Source organism: Lepisma saccharinum, unplaced genomic scaffold (genome assembly GCF_977018435.1).
Source record: "Lepisma saccharinum unplaced genomic scaffold, izLepSacc3.1 HAP1_SCAFFOLD_153, whole genome shotgun sequence".
Classification (NCBI taxonomy): domain Eukaryota; kingdom Metazoa; phylum Arthropoda; class Insecta; order Zygentoma; family Lepismatidae; genus Lepisma; species Lepisma saccharinum.
The window spans coordinates 640,047-655,464 of record NW_028142962.1 but is presented as its reverse complement, the minus strand read 5'-3'; the positions used below and the strand labels follow the sequence as shown (position 1 = coordinate 655,464).

General features: G+C 36.9%; 1 protein-coding gene across 1 annotated transcript in view; it reads right to left on the bottom strand.

Moving 5' to 3' along the window:
• Window positions 1–507: 507 nt before the first annotated feature.
• LOC145982361 (nose resistant to fluoxetine protein 6-like) overlaps window positions 508–15,418 on the bottom strand; it is a 61,785-nt gene continuing 46,874 nt past the window's right edge. The window contains exons 12-13 of the mRNA XM_083115917.1: window positions 2,195–2,309; window positions 508–634 (exon numbers count right to left, since the gene is read on the bottom strand). Of these exons, the coding sequence (XP_082972043.1) occupies window positions 540–634; window positions 2,195–2,309 (210 nt within the window). The 3' untranslated portion in view covers window positions 508–539. The remainder of the gene's footprint in view (window positions 635–2,194; window positions 2,310–15,418) is intronic.

The window sequence follows — 15,418 nt, the reverse complement described above, 5'->3', positions numbered from 1 at the left end:
TATTATGCTAATATTATATACACTTCTCACAAAAAGTTTGGAATATTGTTATATTAATCAATAAGCGATAGGCAAGCTGGTACATGTCGGAGAAAACTAGTATAATAATGCTTACCTTTAACTTTGAGGAATCAGATCTTTTCTATCTTATACAATTAATTACATCATAAACAACTACTTTGAAAATGTTTTAGAAATCCTTGAAACCTGAACCTCGACTTGTTTAAGACGCGACAAAACACTGCAGATCTCAACAAGCGCTCGAACAAGATTAAAAGTAGAAGCAGGACAACATACAGCATGTGTCAAAAACGCAGCCAATCGATAGAAAATACTTGTGAAACCCCAGAAGTCTGAAAAACACTGACAGACAGCCATGGGCGACATCTTTTCAAGAGCATTGGGTAGGCTTAAACACTTGAATTGCAAGTTCACAAAAAATCACATAAATTATTGGATGTAATAAATAAAGACACGTGGCGTGATTTCAAAAAACGAACGTTTATTGCAGGAAACAATGTACAGGGTGCTTGATTGGTTTACTTATCCTTAATAAGTTCTCCATTTGTGTTGCTTTGGTTATTACTTTGCAACAAATGTCCGTTGGTGGACTCCTCCTTGGGTTCGTCTTCATCTGAAAATAAGTTGTTTAAACAAAATGATATTAACATTAGCTATTGCAACTTTCGTAGTAAAGAAAAGTTAAAACATACTGTTACTAAATGTGAGTGAGTGGTTTTATTCTGTGTATATTAATACTGCGCATAATCTCAATTATGCATAGCTGTCTACAAATCACTTTTATTAATTATTACCCCATATAGAAAGGCAGATGGCGTTCATTTGTTTATGAATTCCGGGTCGTGATCGAATTGGGAATTGGGCGTGGCAGAGATAAATAACGGAGCAAAAGAGGGGGAGTTTAAAAATGCAAAGCGAAATAGAGTAAAAATAGAAAAATTAAAGAAGAAGATATATAATTGTAAACAAATGGAAAGATAGAAACTAAAGAAGAGAGAAAGGAATATTAAAAGAAAAACAAAATAGAAAAGGAAGTAGAGGGAAAAAGGGAGTAAATAGAAAATAAAAACAAATAGAAATAGGAGGAGAAAATAAAACTAAAGAGTAGAAATGGAAAAGAAAAATAGGAAAAAGAAAGTATTAGCATGAAGAGCAAAAACAAAAATGAAAAAAGAGATGAAAGAGAAAGTCATGGACAAACAAATAGAAAAATAAAGAAGAGAGGAAATTCTTCTTTTTTTATGGCTCACACCGCGTGAAGAGAGGAAATACGAAACGAGAAGCAAATAGAAAAAGGACAAAATAGGATAGAAAATGGAAATAGTAAATGAGAATATAGACAACAGAGAAAAAGAGGATACAGATGAAGAAATAGTATAATAGAAAAGGAGAGAAAATAGAACAAAGAGGAAATAGAAGAAAGAGTTAACATGCCCCTGAAAGTAGACTCCACCTTTAAATATTTCTTCAACGCTTTAACCGACATCTAAAATTAACTTGTAGCGCCACTGACACGAACAAGGGCGTATTTTAGGGGGGGCGGGTTCAGAGGTCCGGACCCTCCCGAAAGGCTTACCAATTACTAGAATTTAATAATGAAAATGTACCTTTTTAGCATTTGTTGTAATCAATGGTTATTTCCGTTAAACGTATTGGAAGCCAAGTATTATATTAGGATAATATGGCCTTGAAGGACAATGTCAAGCCACATTTATGCAGACTACATACTAATGATAATATGTATAAAATATTAATCAAGAACTTTACTTTTCGATAACAGGATCTGACAGTTTTTTCTTCTTATGCAATAAGTATTCAAATTTGTTATCTCTTTGGCATTAATTCCCTTGCCATGACAGATGTTTTTATAAAAATTTTGGCGATCTTAAGTACATGTAAGCTAAATAACGAATACCTTCTTATATTCTTATTATTGTCAATATTCTTACGCAGTCATTTTACCTATTCATATAATAATAAATATAAATTAATTTACACGTATTAATATGTTAATTCGAACATTTATATTATTATTATTTCTGACACACTTGGTTCGAACCCCCCGAAATACATTTCTAGATACGTGCCTGGACATTATTTTAAACATATTTACTTTAAACTTATTTTAAATTTATTTTTAACTAAAAATTATTTATCACACAAGATACTTTACCCATATATTTTCTTAAAAATTTCTTCTCCAGTTCCATCGCTGGAGACTCAACGAGCAAATTCAGGAGAAAAGCTAGAACCAGGCTGATTAAAACGTCATTCAAAGACATCTTCAACTGCAAACAGAAAGAGAAAAGGTGTTAATAAAAGTTGGACAATCTAGCCATTGCTCTACCAAGAAAAGAAAAACCATGTGACACTGTCGATCAAATTTTCAATCCTAAGAGAGAGCCTGAGTGATGCAATCAGCTGCTTGTTTTTAATCCTGTCCCTGCGTTGCCAAGATGTGCGACACATCGCCATAACTAGGGGTTTTCCATGGCCTTGAAGACAACGCTAAAACCTGATGTTAATTCGTTTCCATTCAGTTAGAACAAGAAAACATTGTTTATATTTTGCATTTGATGTCCTTTGTTTTACTTTCAGGTCATTTTTTCGGTATTTTTTTCCGTATTTGTTGCATTTTTTAAACATTTTTCAGGTTTTTTCCTCGCTTCTACCCAGTTTTAAATTCATTTCCTACCAGTACTTCCTTATTTAAATTTCTAAGTGAAATATTTGGCAACGGTTTAAATAATTATTTGTGGTAAATGTATTATTCCTCCAGGAAACGTAAAATATTTGGGGTGTAGCCCACTTTCATTTTTATTGCTGATTTGATTTGCTTTATTTTACTTGGCTTCTTGTGCCACTTTTGGCTAATTTGCGAAGATGGGGATGAGTGATGATATGATGAAATTGGTTAATTTGATGATTGGACACTCAGAAACATCCATGCTCAGGCAGCGATTCGAACCCGGGACCCCTGGCGTCGTAGCGCGATGTGTTAACCACTCCGCCACGGGGGGTGGCTAGCCTACTTTGAGGTCCCCTTGCTGCCAACTATTATCGTTTTAATCTGATGTAACGTAAAATTAGTTATGATTAGAGCCCGGAAGTTTGGCAAAATGCCTCTTTTTATCTACTGCATATATCGATAAAATTTTTCCGGATATACGTTTCTTATGTTGTTTCGAATGTTTGGGAAGCCTTTTCATTTTGCCTATTTTGCCTATTTCGAACCCCACTGCCTATTTTTAATTATAATGCCTTTTCTTTGCCTTTTTCAATGAAATTTGACAATTTTTTTTTAAAAAAATGTGTATTATATAAATTATTTTTCTCCCAAAAAACGTTGTTGGCATTTATTTTTCTTCCGTTTATTATGTGAATAATTTTCGCCTTATTTAAGTAATATTGAACTCACGCATGTTTCAACATTGCTGAGGAGAAAAGTGTGAGAAAAAAGTATTTTATGCTGAGTTAGGATATTGCCTTTCGGTTAACATTTCTTGTGCATGATTGACTGCTGAAGTGGACAGGTTGATTTCCAACACAAAGAAGACATTTCTGAAATCTCCCTTTCGAACCCGAAAATTTCAGGAAGTTGCGATTGAGCTTAGTTTACCTCAGCAACAAGTCTTGACGAGATGGGGAACCTGGATATCAGCAGCTATATATTATGCTAACAACCTTGAAAAAATCAGTGAGATGATCGATGCTGTTCCAGAAAATGAAGCGGCTTCAATTCGTGAAGTGAAAAAACCCTGTGCTATTCAAATTTATTTTTGCACATTATGGTGCATTGCCAGAGACAATTACAATTATAGCATCCATGAAAATGTTCGAGGAATCTATGCAGCAGATGATGGAAGTGCCAGGAGAAAAGGGGTCAGCTGTTGCGGAAAAGCGCAAACGTGTAGTGAGTGCAAATGAGAGGACCTGAAACAATTGAAAACAATATGTGATATTCTAAAAGGTGAAAATGCTGTTACCGAAATGAGTCCAGCTACATTAGCTTGTTTTATGTATGCTCCAATAACTTCTGTCGAAGTAGAAATATCATTTTCTATTATGAAAACATTCTCTCTGACAGACGACTATCAATGAATGTTGAGAACTTAACAAAGCACCTTGTAGTTATGTGCAATGAAGACGGAGAAAATTGAAATGCTCTTCCCAATTTAGATTTTAACATTTTGCCAGAAATTAGAGATAAAAGTAAGCGACTTCCAAATGTGCCTTTTTTCGATTTATTTTCCCTTCTTTTCATTTTTAGTGCCTATTTTCCACATTATAAATGCCTTTTTGCCTGCCTATTTTAACGAAAATAAATGCCTAAACTTCCGGGCTCTAGTTATGATATAAAATAATTATGATTTGATATACACGAAACACAATTGTTCAAATGCTGAGAGACTACTGAAAGTGACTTACACAGAAAAACTTTGCGGTGTAATCTTGAAGTAAGAAAGAAAACTGCATTAGCATTTAATTGTTTTTTCTCTCTTTGCTTCGGTAGTTTAAACGACAAGAGTAAATAAACAGGTTTTATCGAACTATTCAAGTACTCTCTTGTAATTCATGAAAAATGAAGCTTTCTCAAGAGCGAAAATTATTTGTAGATCATTTTAAGGAATACATAGAATGTGAGTTTATGTCGGTACAGCAGTGTTCAGTATGAGCCCTGTCAACAAGAATAACCCTTAGAAGCGTAAGACAGCGTGATCATTGGTCGCACGAAACATTTCCCTGGATTCTGTGCACCAGATTTCAGCGCCACATTTTCACCTAGTGACGAAAATCGGAACTATTTTATTCGTCGGCATTCGCTTACACATAGTCTCCATAGTATCTGTATCAAGTTTCAGCACATTCTTGAAAGACGAGACAGGCAGCGCTCGTAGTGGCGTTAACGGGAAACTAAACACAATCATCATCGAAACTCTATGACTGTACACAAGCAGTTACAGTAGAAAAACTGAAGAAAGCACACTGACTTTTAGGCCGACTCACTGGCGCTTTTGTGATTTAATTTCGAGATCTGGCCTTTTACGCGGATGCAAATGTTACCAATGAAATGACTGGGGGTGTGTTTCAAAAGTCTTAACGAAACGAACGAATCGAACGAAAGTAACTGGCCTCGTGAACCTGGCGAAACCAGTTAATTTACAGAATTTTGGGACGCTCTAGACTAGGGATGGTCAAACGGATCCGGATCCGAAGAATCCGGATTCAAAAGTTCCGGATCTGGATCCGAATCCGATAGTTACGTATCTCAATCAAATTATATTACCACACCTTAAAAGGTATTATGATCTTCGATTACAAAGAAATTTTTCATTTGTTAGTCCTATAAGATTTTTTTTCAAGTGTTGTTCCTAAAATAATTTGCTACGCATCGGCTAACACAGTCGTGCACAAAAATAATCTTACTTGTTTAACATAAAATGTCAGAGGTGATTTTGTTAATTCCATTGAAACGAATATGTATTCATTCGAATGTATTGGAAATGGAAACACACATAAATGTGAGACATTCCATTCCAGGATGAAACCTTTGACACATTTAACAAGATATAAATGTTATACAAAAATTACAATTGTTCTACAGTTACAGTTTTAAAAATTAAAATAAAACATTACAATATATGCAGTGTTATATAATTACATAGTGTAAGACTAACAAGGAAGGTTATCTAAGTGTCCCCCTCCGATTTCCATGAAACTTGGCAGGTGTATAAAGGAGCCCAAAGGAAGAAAAACGTGTTTCTTTGTTTCAGCTAAAAAACTGTTCTAGGGGGCAACCCCCTTTCAAATTACAAATCGCGCACTATATATATATATATATATATATATATATATATATATATATATATATATATATATATATATATATATATATACAGGGTGTTTCTAAAGGTCGTTTACAACGCTTGGGAGGTGATTCCTCACACGAAAACAAGCAAAAAGTGTGAGTTCCATTTTTACGACTGAGGCTTCGTTTCCGAGATAGGAGCCTCGCAAAAGGTGACAAAGTGAACGTCACACCTAACTGGGACGAATACTATCACAGATAGAGAGACGGTTCCAAGGGAATCATCAAGGAATCGTATGTGCTCAGTCCGGAAGTCACTATGAAAAGTTCACTGCAAGCATGCGCAATGGAGTCCTCAAAGGAATTGGGGATTTCCAGCAAGAACAATGCATGGAAAGGGTATGTAACGCAGCAAGAAGGACCGTGACAATGAGAAATGTTTTAAAGACAACACATCCAGACCTTGACACATTCTAGTAATTAGACGCGTCGTATTATTTTACTATTAATATTAACTTAATAATACTCAGTGGTGAACGATGAAACTCGGTGAAGTACACAGACTCCTCTCAGGTACAGGGATAGTGTTAGGCAAAGACAATATTCACAGCACAGAGAAATAAAACCACATTACTGCCGTATGTATAAACTGAAAAGTTTTATTCTTTATTTATTGCAATTATAATGCAACTATACTTGAGACGAAGGCGAGGATTTCGCTTTGTCGATGAATTGACTCAATTAAAACGCATAAACTCAATGCGTGGCTATCGGCAAGCCTATGATCACATAGACTTAGCTTGCGCCCCGAACTACCACACCAAGAGATATGCAATGATAATTGAGCCAATATTTGCTCTTTAGCCTTTTATTTCCAAATTAATCCTTAGGCTAACTTTATTATTTGACGTAGAATGGTTGCAGTATTGTGCATATCATCAATGCATGGCTATCGGCGTACCTATGATCACATAAGCCTAGCTTGCGCCCCGAACTACCATACCAAGATGTATGCACAACACCGAGGAGTTCTTTTTAAGTTTAAAAGCTTCGTCGATCCGTGGCGAAAAAGTGTGATGATTCTTACGCGACATCCTCGCTTTTATACTATTTTCGAGAACACAGATTAAAGTACAGATGAATCACTCACTATCTACAAAAGGATAGTATCAACAAAACTGACATCTATTCATCTTTAGAAATACAAATTCGTATAGTGCACTCTTGCAAACAAAGATACATTAAATTACCCATAATGTAGCATAAAACACAATAAACGATAAACATAAGATATATATTACAAACAGGGTGCAATATTACATATAATAACAAAGAAATTACGCTTTCTTTTACAAAAATAAATACATTAGTGACATATCTTCTACTGGTGACGTCACATAAAAATGTGGATCACATCAACCTCAAACATCAAAACATGAGCACGGAACACAAGATCCGAAAAGGTGAGCACGGTTGCATACCCCAGTTACACGCGAGGAATGAACGAATCATGTCATGTGGCATACGAGAGACACATTACTCCACCAGGACGAGGGAAAGAAAAACACAATATCAGATGATTGCGACAAAGTGTATTTTTACACGCGACAACTACGTAATACCCCCCCCCACACACACACACAACAAACAACAAATTCTACAATGTCTTACGCACAGACAGTGCGTGTCACTGTACACCAACTGAAGATGTCACTTTCACCACAGAAAGGGGGTGGGGAGCAATATCAAAAGTGTTCGCACGCGATCATTGTGACGTAAAAGAGACCAGTTTTGGAAGCGCTGCGCAGGCAAGTCTGGCTCTCATAGTCTACGTTTGACCTTCATGACTGCTGTACCCGCGAGAGGAGCTCTCCGGCAGTCGTCCCAGTCGTGTTACAGGTGCTGGGATATGATCAGCAGTTCGCTATAGGTTGTCATACGCATTGAAGAGTACTAGTATGTTGTATTGAATGAAGTTGACGTGGTGGAGTGGGCAAGTCAAGTATCGCAACAATTGGTCTGTTGTGTTCGTACGGTGATACGGCCAATTTGTGCAGCGTGCCAGTGTTAAACACGAACGATACTTTGCAGTTCCAGCTCCCTATTACACAGATGGCTGCGTATACGACCCAGCAGCTAGCAGACATGCATCTCATGTATGGGGAGGCACGTGCTAATAGCCGTGAGGGAAGGCGTCTTTATGGAGAACGCTTTCCACATAGACGTTTACCGTCTCACACCTTATTTCAGGTAGTGGACAGTCGACTGCGTAAAACGGGGTCAGTGTTACGGCCGCGGCAAGAAGTTCGAAGACCCCGAAGTGTACGCACACATCAGTTTGCAGAAGATGTGTTAACAGCGGTCGCAGAACATCCTGGCACCAGTACGCGCGTGCTCGCTCGGGCACGAAACACGTCTCATGTGAATGTTTGGCGAGTGTTGTCAGAGGAAGGAATGCTCCATTTTAAACTGTAGAAAGTACAAGAACTGTTACCTCGTGGCTTTCGCCCTCGTATGGAGTTTTGCCAATGGTTGTTGCATCAGCTGGACACAAACCCTCACTTCGGGGAAAAGGTATTGTGGACAGATGAAGCCATTTTCACCAGGATGGATGTCTTCAATAGTAGAAACAGTCATATGTGGGACTTTGAAAATCCACATGCGCTTTTTGTGGCCCATCACCAGCACAGGTTTTCAGTGAATGTGTGGTGAGGGATAGTACATGATCATTTAATTGGACCATACATTCTCCCTGTTCGCCTGAATGGTTGCATGTATCACGCATTTCTTAGTGAGGTTAGTAGTGGGATTGGCTATAGGATAAACCCACGAAAGGAAGAGCCCCCCTCAAGCAGGTTTGGCTATACTTAAAACAAGCTCAACATGAGCATATGAGCTTTTTGCTCTAGTGTGGAACCCTGCCTAATCCAAGATTTTTGTAAAAATGCCCTCGGGAATTTCTCGGAAAGGAAGAGCCCCCTCAGATTGATTTGGCTATACTTAAAACTAAGCCAAGTTCTCTTATTATTTTATTGTTTATCTGTCAAAATCCCAGGAATCTTGAATTGATATTTATTGGGTTCTGAGAGCCAGTAGAGTGTGGTGTATTGCCTTGTAATCAAAAAACTCGGGTTTGAATCCTGGTAAAATGTGAAGCCTCCCTTGATGGTAAAATGTCTTGTAAACAAGGGGTTCTGGGTTCGAGTCCTGATAGATTGAAATATGTGTGGCAAAATAATATTTCCATACGTGAGATTTTGAGAATAATTACTGCTAGTTGATATACAACTCCCAGATCTGAAAACCTGGTAAAAAGTATTGTTCAACAGAGCAAAATTATTTTATATTTGGGGATCACCAGCTCAGCCACTAACTGCTGTTATAATTGTTTTGGCATATTGTCCATAGTTCTGATCAATTCTATTGCTTGGGGGTAAGCAATTATAGCTCGGAAATGCATGAATTGATATTAATCTATCAAAAGACTAATGTTTTGCTCTTGCCGGCACGCAAGAGATAAAATCCACATGCTAGAAGGGTGCATTAATGATTTTTCTGTGGGATTCACTGAAGGGGTCATTAATCTTTCTGTATGACAGGGGAAAATGTAACAAAGATTATTGAGATAAAAATGCAACATGTAAAAGTGTAACAAAGATTATTGACATAAAAATACATATTTTCGCACAGCGGCAATGAACTGCCCCTCTTCATGCTGAAAGCAATTCTATTCTGATAATATGAGCCTAGGCAAAGACTTAGAGAAATATTATAACAGCTCAAAATCCAATTTTGTCTGTATTAGGGGTCTCAGAACCCAGTAAAATGTGGATATATTCCATATGGAGAAGTGTTAATATTGCATTGTAATCAGGGGCTCGGGTTTGAGTCCTGATAAAATGTATAAGACTGAAATACTGTCCACACATAAGATATTCACTGCTAGCTGATATACAGTTGAGGTTTGTATGTTGTACAACAGGATAATAGAGCAAATATCTTCTAGAATTGCTCTGTGACCCTCTCATTTCTTACATCATAAACATATGATTTTTCACCTATGAGAATAACACTACATATGGTGTCATCGGGTAAAGCTTCGTGGAATTCACAGATAATTTTAATGTTTGTCCTGTCATTCACCACAACTTGTTTTCTTTTCGAAGTGTTAATTACAAACATGGGTCTCTGTGCCTTGAATTCATCTGGTGTGTAATACATGTCAGTATTGCCAGTAGTGACTCTTTTGAAAGCCGTAAAAGCTTCATATAATTTGAGGAAATCATCCTTGGACATGTCTAAATTATAATTTTCTCTAGGAAATACCTCATTTCTGCCATTTTTAAGATAAATGTTCTTGATGTTGCAGCTATCAAATTTACTTGAATTTTTTTCCTGATTATTGTGTCTTCCAGTCTGAAACAGTACCACCACAAAATCCGGCATGTCAAATTGTATACTGGAGAATGAATTTGTGGCATCAAATTCATAATATGTACCAGTTGCGGGCTTCTGTACGCATTGATATGTATAAAATTGCAGAGGAACCTGTGGATTTTTTAGAATATCTGCTTTGTATTTAAGAGCATAACTGGCCTCGTATTCAACAACAGGGATTCTTAACTCCATAGTCTGAATAATGCATTTGCCCTCATCAGGTAGGGTATTAGGCAGAGCTTCCCCTGTAGAGTTTATTGCACTGTACCTCATCAAAGCATTGTTATCATTGGCAGCTCTTCTAAATGTAATTCTTAAACCACCCTTCCACATAATATCTTTGTAATCTGAGAAGAATCCTGGCAACAGGCGCATGGGGAACAGCACTGTGTGGTTCTTAGATAATATCTTATCACCAGCCTCAAATCCGCCTATTTTGTAGTATGAAGCCTCGGTTTTGGATAATTTTAATGTGGCCAAAGCTGTGGAGGTAATTCCGGGATAATCTACTCTGTTTATAACAACGCCATGCTTTCTGATTTCAATTACAGAGAATAGATGCGGCACAAAATTGTCTACAAGTCTTATGTTTGAATTTGCCGGGTAATCTGTTCCATCGAGCTTTACAACATCAAATTTGATGTATAGATCTGCTCTGTGGGGGTGTATAAATCCATCCCCTACATCAAGATCAACCTCAATCTGTGTGTTGGGTTGATTTAAATTTGCAAATGTCCTCCTGTTTGGAGGGAATGATTGTAGCTCATAACTCTCAATATTTTCCATTTTCTTCTTGTATGTATTTTTATTTAAATGTTAATCTCTATGATTGCAGTTGTTGTGGCTCCAGCAAAATCAACTAATTCTTCTTTTTCATTAGTGACCATCAATTCAATATTATCTATTCTATTATGGCACACAGGGAAATATAATGTTGGGGATGGATTGTAGATGATGGGCTCCATGAATTCAGAGTTAGGTTTGAATGTTGCAATGATGCCAGTTTGTTTGTGAGTTCCTATGCCATTTGATTTGGTGATCATACCCTCAGCCACATTACAGTGAATATTCAGAGTCTCTATGGCTAAGAATTTAGGTATATTCATAGCAGTGTGTTTGATGCCTGGTTCAAGTTTTGTGTTGTTCTCAAATCCTAACAGCTCTCCTATAGTACCCAGATTCACTGTTTCTGTGGCAGATACAATTTCTACTCTGTGAGTGACAGAATTTTGACTTAACACTACACCTCTGGGTAATTGAGCATTTAGAGTGGACAGATTATATTGCCCTGGAGTGATGACAATTTTTTGATCCCCTACTGCAATTGTATTGTTGTGGTGTGTAATATTGGGGATTAGGTACATGCCATAAAATGCACTGAGAGCTATTGTTTTGGGATACACTATGTCATCATGCAATTTGAGTTTCAATATTGAATTTTGGCTGGTGAGATGGAATACCCCCATGATGTTTCAGATACCACAAGGCTTTTTGAAAATCTTCAATTGATGGTTTATTTATTTGAGACATATATCTAAGAACAGATAAACACAAATGTCCGCAATTAACATCTTTGAAATTTTGAACACGGGCATTGTTGTAATAAAGATTAGGTGAATTTAGATATTTTATTAAATTTTCAGGTGGAACACCTCCAAATGAATCAAATACAAATGCCTCATCTTTTAAATATTTAAGATAACAGATCCAGTGAGTGCCCTGATTTTTGTACTTATCCAAATTAACAATGCCACACTCTTTGTTGAGTGGTTGTTCTGGTAAAGAATCAGACATGTACACACACCTAAAATGTTTGATGCCCAGTGGCTTGATTAAAGCTTCAATATCTTGGTTTGTAAGCGGCTCTTGTTTTTTTTAAACTTATTCATGGCTCTTTTAACACCTTTGCCTTGCTTCTCCATGGCCTGGTTATGGCGCCTCTGCTCATCTAATTCTGCCCTATTCTTCTTGGCATCTATTACTGTTTTTGCTATGGCAGCTGATCCCCCAGCCAAGCTCCCCACAGCCCCGAGAGCAGCTAAGATGGCAGGGATGGTAAATATGAAACCCCCCACATGTGATTTTTTTTTGATTGCTGTAATTTTTTTAATTGGGGGGTACTAAGTAACAATTTCATACCATGCCCCTTTGCAATACAAGAATTTTTTTTCTTGCGCTGCTTTTTGGTTAAAAGACTGTCAATAGTTTTAAGAGATTTGAGACCTGCATAAGGTATTTGATAGATAACACCCTTGGCCTTCATTGTAGGTTTATTATATACATATTCACAACCCCCACCCCAGTTTTTGTTTGGTGTTCATAGCTATGCTAGTTCCCAATGCTGCTATTTTTTCACTTAAAGAAGCATCTTTGCTTACAAATCTACCAAATGCAGCCTCTTCTAATTTCTTGTCTGCAACATGTCTCTTGTCAAGATCAGAATGTATGTTGTATGCAATATCATGGTCTCTACAAGCAGCATCTAAAGGATTAACACCAGGATCCCCTCTGTTTAATCTATGGTCCAATTTTGTACCTGGACCACAATACTGATAGCCTGGAATGTGTAGTTCAAATGGCAGCTTGTTTATAATGTCATTAACCAGCCCCCGACCCTCAGAAATATTCCAAAATTTAGGTGGTAGAGTATTAATAATTTTTATAAGATATCCAATCCCCTTAGTGTCATTCACTATAAAATTAGACAATTTTGTGCTTATCATGTCCATAATTCCAACCTTTTCATTGTAAAAATTGTGGTTCCCAGCATTTTCCTCCCCAGCAATCACCAATAACCTATCTACAAGTTTCCTGACATCATCAACCCACACAAATTCTTTGGGCAGGGTGTTGTATTGTTTGATTCCACTGCCAGTCTTGATTTGTGACCATATGGGCTTGATTAAGTTGTTATATTTTGCCCCACTGCTCGACTTAACCCTTTTTTGTGTGGGATCATTGTTCTGGTATAGAGAATCTGATTTTATTAATATTTCTTTGTAATATTCATAATCTTGATCTGTATAGCTGCCAGGTCTCTTCCTGGTCATCAGTTCCCACAATCCAGGTGTTCCGGGGTACTTAACAAAAGCACCTTTTTCTCCAAGACGAGATTCTGAATATACAATCAGATCATCCCCCATAAATGGTACTCGGAAATTGCCAATTCTATGAATAATGTTACCATCACGCTCTGTGTCAGCATATAAGCCAAAAACCTCATCTTTATTGTCTTTAGGTGTGGTTAAATATTTTTGAGCAAGAAGACCCAATTCAATAGGATCCTGAGTGGCTTCAATTCTTCGAGGAGCAATAGGACTAGGTGTATGAATACTGGAAAGTGGGGTGAATGGATAATCTAATATGTTCCTTGCAGCTACAGGTACAAGCTCTGTGATCAAATTTTGATTTTGCTCTGTAACAGTTTTGATATTCTTACCTAATTCACCAATAGCATCAATTATGGGCTGTTCTGTTTGTTTGTGTTTTTCATAAATTCCTCGGTTCTCTGATTTCCATCCCTTAAATCTTTTTACAAGATAATCTCTTAACTTAAGATCATCAATGATTGGCCTTTTCATGTTTATTTATATACGTCTCTACGTCTAGAAAATTGTTAATTTTATTTCTGTATTTGCCAGTATTGGGTGTTCTTGTCATATCAATTGTGACAAACCCATAACTGTCCTGGTTCCAGCATCCACTGCAAAACTTGGAAAAATCATTGTAGCTCAAGTCCCCACCTACATATTCATCATGTATGTGTTTGAGGTTGGTATGATCTTGATGAAACACACATATAAAATTGCTATTGTCTCGGATCAGCTGCTTGGGTATTTTTGAAAAAGTCTGTGCCAGGTAGAAGCAATCAATGTTTTTGTGCCGGCCCTGTGTAAAGAAATTTCTAACCTTGTTTTGATTATCCAGTATAATATCATCAAACACAACAACAGAATTATCGAGACAGTCATGAAGTGGCTTAAGATCTGGTTCAAAAGTGGCTATATCCAATCCATCATATAGCTTCATCAGCTGCTGATATTTTAATTGTTCCAAGCTCTTAGAGAAGATATACAAGTGCCTGTTTTTCCAGTCTAACCAGTTGGGTGCTAATAAAAAATTATCAACCATTAGTGTAGTTTTACCACAAGCAGATGGCCCAACAATAAGACACCTAATATTATCAGGCAGCAATTTTCCATTTCTCTTATTCTGCTGTTCAGGTTCTGGCAGCCTCTTTATAACATCCCAGGTGCTCATATTATTATTTTGTTTGCATCGATCCAGCTGTGTTCTGGGAGTCCTAGCCATTAGAGAGTAACTTGTTGCCTTTTCTGCGGATGATTTTTTCTATGAGATATGTGTCAGGCTGTTTAGTTTTGCTGAGCTCTTGTTCATAGAACCTGCCTTTGAGAATTTCTCCTCGGTGATCCTTTATTATATATGTGTTAAGGGTCCCGGGTTTAATTTGAACCACTGTAAATAATTCTGTGCTCCAGTTTCTTGTGAAGCCTCTCTTGAATAAGTGCTTATATTTGCTGATTCTTACTTGATCACCAATCTTGTATTTAGCCTTTCTTCTTGTTGGCTGATATTTAGGATAATAAACAGTGCTGATCAATTTTTGCTCATCAGATGAAGTTACTTCAGAGGGTTTCATGTTGATTGTGGAATGGACAGAATTGTTATATTTATGTAGAAGTTCTGGAAGAATATTAATCCATTTATAATTACCTTGAAGTGTAAATTGTTTATACATAAGATTTTTTAAGGTTCTGTTGAATCTCTCTACAATTGAGGCCTTGAGATCACTGTAACTCGAATAATGTTGTATTGCCTGGCTTTTAATAAATTGTTGAAACACTGAATTATAAAATTCTTTGCCATTATCTGTTTGCAAATAGCGCGGGGATCTTCCACTCTGATTGATGATTGTTCTGATGGCTTCTGTAACACATTTTCCAGTCTTGGATTTGAGTGGCACAGCCCAGGCAAATTTTGAAAATGTGTCTATTACAGTGAGTTGATACTTGTAGCCCTTGTTGATTTTGTCTAAGTTTTTCAACTGTCCACTTGCCATTTCAATCAAGTCGCTTTGCCATAAATCATCTATGCCCTTTGTGACTACTGGCAGTCTCTTAAAATTATGTC